Raw genomic sequence first — 8,999 nt, 5'->3', positions numbered from 1 at the left:
TACCAATATGTATAAGTGATGGTCAGCTCTTTCAAGATTGTTTTCTTTTTTGAAAATAATGTTTCATTTAGTTGACAAAGCTAGAGTGACCTGCTTTATTCTGCCATTTTCAAGACAATTGGTTAAAATAAAGCAAGAAAAAAGACAAGAAAAAATCTTAAAAAGGATGTAACTTGGCTGGAATAAATAAAATTATCCTATGCCACTTATAGGTTTTATATATAGATATTTTAAAAATAATTCATATTGAATACGAGACATGATGATCTCTTAAGATAAACATTTTGTGCATTGCATCATAACTGCATCCAATCTACGGAATACCCAATGAATCTGAACGCCTTTTATCGCCCTCCAGTGGACTGAATCCACATTTGCTACTACGGAGGGAATCAGAAGTTAGATGCGCAAATTCAAAGAGCGACTTCCAATCACGTCTTGCTTCGCCCTCTCAATTACTGTTTATTAGCCTACATCAGCAATACCCGTTTAGATAATTAAAATCGCAATGTACCATACTGATTTAGTATATATCCTGTCATATCATACAATTCAAAAACCAGCAGCATTCACTTGACTTGTTCTGCCATTGAGTTTTCTGTATCTGTTTCCTTCATTACATCCAGCTAGGACCAGTACTGTAGTGGCAAATAAAAATAGTGCCCTATGATATTCAACAGATGAAGATCATAGGACAAAGTACCAATAAACAGAAAAAGCTATTATATTTTCTAGAAAAAAAAATTGTTTGCCCTTTTATTTGACCTTTTCCCTATAACTTAAATTAATTTGGTACTAATCCAAAAACTAGTTTAAAAGTTTAAATGTTATTGCCCTCCACTACATTCTTGTCTATCACTCTATTGGTTCAGTAGCTATTCTTCCATCTCCAGCATTACCTCGTGATGGTTGGCCACAGCTTGAACATACCATTTACCAAGACACCAAATACACAGCCTGTCAGTACTGCTCCACACACAGGTTCCCGTGGCATCAACCCTTTCATCATTTGATTGAAGAGTTTGTTTTTATTAAGAAGGCTATACCAGACGCATAATCACTATACATTGATTTGAACATTACCTTTACAATTAAATTCTTCACTGAAATTACAGAATAAATATATGCACATTTTTCTTCAAATCTTTGTGAGAGAGAAAACATTAAAAGTGCCTCCTACAAAGCCGTTACTGGGTGACAATGGGGAATCCAGAAGCAATGGAAGAGAGGGGGGTCAACAAAGTGCATGGAAATATCCAGAAAACCTTGAGCATTGTCTTATAATAATATTCACAAATGTTTTACCATCCGTGCGTCGGCGCGTCCTTTTTTACGAGAAGCACCCTGATATAGACAGAATCCTCATTAATAGTAATAACCATATTAATAAGATATAAAAATTAAATAGAACACTGAACTGTAAATGTGTTGCAGTATCTCTGTTCATAACGTGATGTGATAGTTCTGAGTAAATCCCCTCGCTTCCTGCACTGAAGCAAGTGCATGCAGCAAACTGCAGTTCATTTTAATATATGTATTTTTCTCTCTTTCGATCATTTCCTACAAACTTTATGTGCACGGCCTCCGGGTGTTTGTACATCCTAGTCAGGGGTAAACGAGACAGAAAGGAAACCTCCCAAGTCAAGGAGACGTCCAGCTCCTGTGCGTCTTGCACATCATGGTAACTCCATAAAAAGGGGTTTTAGTGACAGATGTATTTTAGGATGTTTTGTATGTTTTATTCCCCGGTGCCCTTCTTGTTCCTCGCTTACTCTCTCTTGGGCATATATAGATATTTATATATTATAAAAATAACGGCTGTTGACATTGCTGGCTACTCTGAAAAAAGGCACTTCATTGAAATATCTGAGAATGGCCTCTCCTCCAAAGTGATTTGGTGGGGAAACTTTGTTGTAATATAATATTTTATTTTATACCATGCTGCTTTTTAAAGTTTGCTTCTTTTGATATTGGTTTTGGGTGATTTTTTTGTTTTGAGGGTGGAAAAGTGAATGTGTTGTTTTTTTTCTCCATGGGTTAGAGATGTTAAAACCGGTAAGATTTTTCCAAGACTTCGAGGTAATCCGGCTTGGTTTGAAGTTTGGCCCTTAACTCGAGGTAATCGCTTTGGGACGGTTCAGGGTAGCAGCCTTTGCCCGTCGTGAAAAGCAATGTCTCCTTCAGCCGTGCATCCTGCTGCAAATCCGGGTACTGCATGCCTGGTGGGTGTGCATGCGCCACATGCATGTCCTTTAGTTTGGGTACTGTCCCATACAAACAGTCTACAAAGCCCACTGTTGGCGTGGGCCTCTGACTGTCAATTACTGTAGGGCAGATCCCTCCGTTCTCATGAAATCTTGCCATTTCAGCCGTGGAGTGGTTGACTGTGACGATAGTGTTGAGTTGAGAGTTGGAGACAGCCAGAGTCCACTCTCTCTCTTTCTCTAACAAGGTTCTGTAGTTACTGTTGCTACCTTTGCCATTTTCTTTCTTCTCTGAAAACTGCACTCTGTCTTCTGTTGCTATCTCCCCCTCTCTAGGCTTATAGATGGGGTTGTTACACATCTGAGTCACAGGGTGGGGGATGTAATCATAAACGTGACCATGAGCATGTGTGTGACTAGTGTGAGTGTGCATACTGGGTGTCGGTTTTTCTGGTGTGCCAGTGTTACCGGCACTGCTCTGCCTTGGTGGGTCCTCAAAAATCCGGCATTGCATTTGGATCCCTGTCAGATCTACCTCAGAACGTTTCCGGAAGGGAAGCTTCTTCCTGCGACGAAGAACAAAGGCGAAAAGCCCGGCAGCGACAAACACAGCAGAGATGAAGAGGATGAGTAGGCTGAGGATGAGGACAGACAGTGGGACAGCCCCTCTTCCATCTGCCTCCCCCATGTCAGAGCTCCCCGTGGTAAGGTCATCCCCACCAGGCCGGGCGGGTGAGGGGCCTGAAGAATACTTGAGCTCAGGACAGATGACCTCAACCTCTAGTGAACGCAGGTCCTTCCCAAAAGCAAACTCAGGTGTCTTGCAGATGACATCTCCAACCACAATGACGGAGGAGAGCTTTTCCAGCCACTGTTTTAGGGGGATAATATCACAGGAGCAGTCCCAGGGGTTCTGATGTAGATCAATCTGGACAATAGAGGTCAGATGCTCCAGAACGCCATGCACAGGCAGGGAAAGGAAGTAGTTGTTGCGGAGGTTGAGGCGTGCAAGGTTGGTGCCAGCAAAAGCTTCATTGGGGAGGGAGCGTAACAGGTTGTCACTCAGGAAAACTAGCTGGAGGTTTGGCATTAGGGAGAAGGAGTTAGGTTGAATCTCACGTATGACGTTATACTCAAAATAAAGATAACTCAACATCTGAAGCCCCCGAAACATCCCAGGGGTGAGTCTCTCAATGTCATTCCCATTCAGATATAAACTTTTTAAGTTTGGCAGGTTGATAAAGGCGCCCTCTTGGACGTAGCATATCCGATTATTTCCTAAATGCAGTAAATCCAAACTTGAGAAGTTCCAGAAATCAGAACGGTAGATTTTCTGTATTAAGTTCCCACTGAGATATAATTTCTTGGCATTGAGGGGCCGAGGCAGGAGCTCAGAGATGTTGTGAAAACCTTTCTCTTTACAGTTCACTGTTAGCCCCAGGTCATTGATGTGAAGGTTGCAAGTACATCCAGCAGGACAAATTATTGGGATGGGAGGCCTTGTTTGGTAGCCAGCAACAGGGGGCTGGTTGATGCCTGGGTAGATGCTACGAGGGGTTGGGGGGTTCTTTGTGGGCCGAGGTCGTTTGGTAGGCTTGAGAACTCTTTCCTTGTATTCCACAGAAGAGGCTGTGTTGTGAACGGAGGAGAGCATGGAGGAAGGTTTAGTAGGCCATGTGTTCTCATTGCTGAATGGGACCCGGGGAATTCCGAGCTTGGCCTCGATCTCTGCATCAGAGAGCAGCGGACAGAGCTCACTGCGCTTGATTTCCCGTAAGTCTTTCCCATGTAAGTGGAATGGGTATTCACATGTGATCTCACCCACCACAGCTGTATAAGGGATTCTCTCCAGCCATGTTTTTAACTGGACAATCTCACACACACAGTTCCAGGAGTTCTCCTCCAGCTGGATTTCCATTAAGCTCCTCCCAACATACTCCAGTGTGCCCTTATACGGCAATGTCTTTAGTCTGTTTCCTCTCAGGTCCAGATGTGTGAGTGACACAGACCGGAAAAGATAATTTGGGAGCACAGGGATCAGATTGTCATTTAGTATGAGCACTCTTAATTTGTGAAGGTGCCTGAATGCACCACTTTCAATCCGTTTGATAACATTGTAGTCTGCCTGGAGATACTCTAAACTCTCCAACCCCAGAAAAGTGTCATTCCGGAAAACGTCTAGTTTGTTTTCATGTAGGAACAGTCGTTTGAGTATTCCTAAGCCATTGAACGCCCCTGCGTGGATATCTTGCAAAGCGTTATTACCCAGATTAATAGATATGGCATTGTTGAGATGGAGGAAGCTGTTAAAGTAAAGCTTTCTCATGGAATTTCTCTGCAGGTTGAGCTTGAAGGGCCGGCTCCATATCTGGGAGATCTGGCTGACATTTGTAAATCCTTTACTGTCACAGTGGACATGAAAGATGCCCTCTTTGACCTCGCAGTAGCAGGGCTCAAAGCAGGGCTCGTCGATCTCCTCGGAGTCTTCTAGTAGTGGGATCGGGGTGGTCCATCCTAAGGCTATGGTGCTCAGCAAGGTAACCCACAGCATCCTCGCTGACACCAAGGGGATGAAGTCTTGGCTCCAGGGACAGAGCCACTTCACTGCACTGCAACAAAGAACAGAGGTAGAGAGAATGCATGGGAGGGAGCAATTTGGGGTAGGGAGTTCACACAGAAGTACACACACTCTCACAAAATGAAGTTTGAGGTGCGAGACAGGCAGACAGAGGTATGTGAGACAGAGGGAGGCTGCATTAGTTTCAGTAGAATGGCTGACAGTTTTGAAATAAATACCAATGAGTAATTGAATGAGATTGGAGACTTTCAATGTTGCAATATTGCTAGGTATTTCAAACAAAATATAAACCAAGCATTCTTGGATGGCCAATGTGGTAGCCAGCAACACATACAAATCTCCACATCCAGGCAGTTAACGTCAGTATTTAGGGGGAATTGCCATTTATTATACAGCAGACGCGCTGGTAAGGTCGCAATAAATCACCTCAGAGATGCTTATCGCGGTGAATAAAGAACAAGCAACAGCAGGTGGGTGAGGTTAGTGGTGAGGAGACACTGTCCCCTGCTGTATTTATTACATAACGGGGACCTCAATCCCTCTTTCAGTAAATGAGAGTCCAGAGAAGCGCGCTGGAAATTAGAGTAGGTGCATCGAAGGTCTAATGCAGGAAGAAGATAGGGCCAGAATAGGTTTCAGCTCCGTGTCCATTAGTGGACAAGATGAGGACTGTCGAGGGACTTGGCTGAACATCCATACTGGTAAAATTAATCTCAACATGTTTACATGTTCTGTTCTCGTCTATAGGTCATATCTGATTTAAAAAAAATGTAAACAATGCCGCTAAGGCTAAAGAAATTTTAAGGTCTGGATATACCAGTGTAAAGATGCTAAACACGTGTCAAAAATAAGGGGGAAATAGTCCAATAGGTCCAGTGACTCCGACGTGCAGAAAACGGCAGAGCCGAGGCTATTCGCCCACGACTTTTTTTGGGGTTAAATGCCCCATGTATTAACCCAAATAATAAAAACACCTGTCGCCTTATTCGTTGTAATTGAACCTGCCATTTACCAAAAGTACAATCAATACAACTTCTTGTGGCTTTCCCAATTGGTGTGATGATTGGAGGAGCAACGGCAAAGTTGCTGCTCCGAGAAGCTCATGAGGCTATGTTTTAGTAAGTACGGCCGGCCTAGAAATAAATAACATATATAAAGTGAGGACACATGAAAAAAAAACAATATATTAATATTATTTAATTAAAAGGTATGTCAAATGTCGCTTTAATAACAAAACAAAAGATGGGCTGATTGAAGATTCCGTTTAGCTACTATCTCCATGGTCTTAGGTGGGAAAAAGTCACACACACACACACACACACACACACACACACACACACACACACACACACACACACGCATGCACATAGCCTCTGGATATCTTTTGTTTAGGCTGTGACTTTTCATACACGCACACGCACGCACAGGGCTGTCCGTTCAAACGAGGGTGCTGGAAATCCAGACGAGATGCGCTGGGACTGCCGGAGCAGAGCCGCTGTCCATGGTGCTGAAACCAAAATCCCAGCAAACAGGAAAAGAGAAACAGCAGGGGAAAAAAATATTGTAATCCCAAAAAAAGACGTGACAGTAAAACGCGCCAAGGAGGAAAAAAAGAGATCTCCTAGCTGTCAAATTCACTTTTTTCATTGCCTTCTCCGTGCGTAATCCTCCAGGATGTATTGATTCCGCTTCCATGATAGAGATCAGAAAGCGCAGATGCGATGTCAAAAAGGTAATAACGACATTTAACGCAATTACAAAAAGTGCGTGTCATATTATATTCCCTTGGGGTATATCAAATAGAGTGGTATACCTACTTAGTTTACTGGGATTCCAACTTCACATATCCTCCTGCGATGTGTTCTGTTGTTGCCTGGCGCGTCCCGCTCACCGTCCGATGCCGGGCTGTAAGGAAGAGAACCGGGGGGGGGGGTGACCGAGCCGTTAGAGGAACAGGAGGAAACAGAGAGGGAGCGATGGAAAGAGAGAACAGGGCATTGAGAAGGGAGAGAGGAAGAGATGCGCATGTGAATGAGCCACGAATTCAAAACCAAACTCAGGACATTCTCCACAGCCCTGCACTTACATGAATTAAAAAAATTCGCCGTGAGTGGCAATTTCAATACGAGCTATTAGAAGATTTAAATCTTGAATGTATAACTTATTAAGGCACTATTAGATCTAACATGCACCAGTTTAACCAAAGCGGTCGAGAATCCCGCTCTCATTTACTGAAAGAAATCCTCCAAAATAACCTTGCTGTCAATATAGCGGAGAAAGCAGAGTGTTTGGTGAAATACATGCCAAGCATAATGCAGTAGCCTTTCGTCGTGACATTGGCAGGAAAACGGTGAATAAAGAACAAACGGCAATAGATCAGACGATCCGTAATCGTCGATGTATGGAGAGCGATTGTTGTCTCTTATTGAAGTCCATGGCTATGCAGACACCAATGCACGCGCACGCACACACACACACACACACACACACACACACACACTCACACACACACACACACACACACACACACACACACACACACACACACACACACACACATTTCCCTCATGATACACTCCAGCAGAGGCAAACATAGCATAAGCACTCACCTTAGTTTCGTACAGCAATTGGACAGCATCAGGAAAAAAGACCACTAGTATGAATCTTGTTAGATCTCTCTCTTGCTCGTTCTCTCTTTCTTTCCCTCTCTCTATTTCTCTCTCTCTCCTTCTCTCACCCTCTGTCAGTGGTTGAGGCAAAAGAGAGGAGAAATAAAGACGTGATAGGAATGCAGTCTCTCCCACTCTCGATCTCCGGTGTCTCTTACTCTCTCCCCTTCTTTCTCCTCTCCTTTTTTTCTAAGCAGTTTGCTTAAAATGCAAGCCCTCGACTTGTACCCGTTCGCTTTCTCTTCCTCCCCTCTCCTCCTCCTCCTCCTCCTCTCCTCCGCCGTCGCCGCCCCCGGGCAGCGCTCCACAACAATGTAGCGGGTGAGAGTGTTCTCTCGGTTTCAGGACCGTGTCTCTGTCCTGTGCAGCAGTAGCAAGAGTCTGTGGATCATATCGACGGTTGGGTCAGCTGCTGCTTTTTTGTGTCTTTCTTTCTTTCCTCGGGTCCGTTTCCCTGTCGTGCGTCAGAGAAGTGAGTGACTGAGATGGGGAAGTGGAGGGGAGGGGGGGGGGGGAAGCAAAGGGGTGAGAGACGCAGTGGAGAGATATCTGGCGGTGAGAGAGAGAGGAGGAGGGGAGGAAAAGAGTGATGGGGACGGTTGCGTTATAGTTCTGGATGCTGTCGAAAGGAGGAGAGGAAGCGAAGTAAAGAGGGGAGAGAGTGAGGAGCTCTCCAGCTTTCGTAGCGAGGACGCGCATCAAGGAAAAATATATAAATAAGAGTCAGGAAGCGCGGAGTGGGTGAGACTGCCAGACCTGTGGATGACAGTCAGGACGAAAGACGACTCTCTCTCTCTCTCTCTCTCTCTCTCTCTCTCTCTCTCTCTCTCTCTCTCTCTCTCTCTCTCTACGTGCTCTTAATTTTGAGAAGTATCTAATAATAATCACATTGATTCTCAATTCATCAGCTGGGTTAATTTTCTCGGCTGCACTTGGGCGAGCAAAAATGTGCAGTTGGTTGGCAGCCCTCAGCCTGCCAATACTTCTTCTCCCTGCTGTGGGGACCAATAGGGTGGCCGCGGTTATCTACAGCAAGAGAGAGAGACAGGGAAATACGGAGCGCCTCAGCTTTCGCTTCCATTTGCGTGCCTTCCCCCGCTTCGCCTCCAGCGGGCAACACAAGCCCATGTTGTGAGCAGCAAGCCAAGCCAGAGCTCACAAGCACGACTGAGACACCATCACGATTCCCAGTTCCTGCAGCACTGCAAGGAGGGGGCTGATTGCAGTGGAAAGTTGAAATCTCCCTACAGTGTCTCTGGTTAGAACACAAAACATGAAATATTCTAATAATGATGGTAATTTCCATAAAGCTGTGATATTAGGCTGTGGTAATAACTATCTTAAGATAGGTGCTGTTTATATTTGAACTCAAGCACATCAAAGTAGAAAATATACCTGATTTGTGTAAACAAACTGCTGTCTAATACCGCAAGGCTTGTTTCACATTGGTCCTTCAACAGTTGGTCATTATGAGCCACCAAAGTTAATGACATTAAGCCAGACTTCTGTAGTATTAATTTTTGTGATAGTTTTAGATGATACAAGGGT

General features: G+C 44.4%; 1 protein-coding gene across 1 annotated transcript in view; it reads right to left on the bottom strand.

Annotated features, from left to right (window-relative positions):
* Positions 1–8,231, bottom strand: part of slitrk3a (SLIT and NTRK-like family, member 3a) — a 9,351-nt gene extending 1,120 nt beyond the window's left edge. The window contains exons 1-3 of the mRNA XM_031293321.2: positions 7,392–8,231; positions 6,600–6,687; positions 1–4,813 (exon numbers count right to left, since the gene is read on the bottom strand). The exon at positions 1–4,813 is cut by the window's left edge and continues 1,120 nt beyond it. Coding sequence (XP_031149181.1) covers positions 2,047–4,755 — 2,709 coding nt within the window. The 5' untranslated portion in view covers positions 4,756–4,813; positions 6,600–6,687; positions 7,392–8,231 and the 3' untranslated portion in view covers positions 1–2,046. The remainder of the gene's footprint in view (positions 4,814–6,599; positions 6,688–7,391) is intronic.
* Between the last annotated feature and the right edge of the window lie 768 nt (positions 8,232–8,999).

The sequence above is a fragment of the Sander lucioperca genome, chromosome 5 (assembly GCF_008315115.2).
Source record: "Sander lucioperca isolate FBNREF2018 chromosome 5, SLUC_FBN_1.2, whole genome shotgun sequence".
In the NCBI taxonomy this organism is placed as follows: Eukaryota; Metazoa; Chordata; class Actinopteri; order Perciformes; family Percidae; genus Sander; species Sander lucioperca.
Note: the sequence above shows the minus strand (reverse complement) of the source record. Positions and strands in the feature narration are given on the sequence as shown.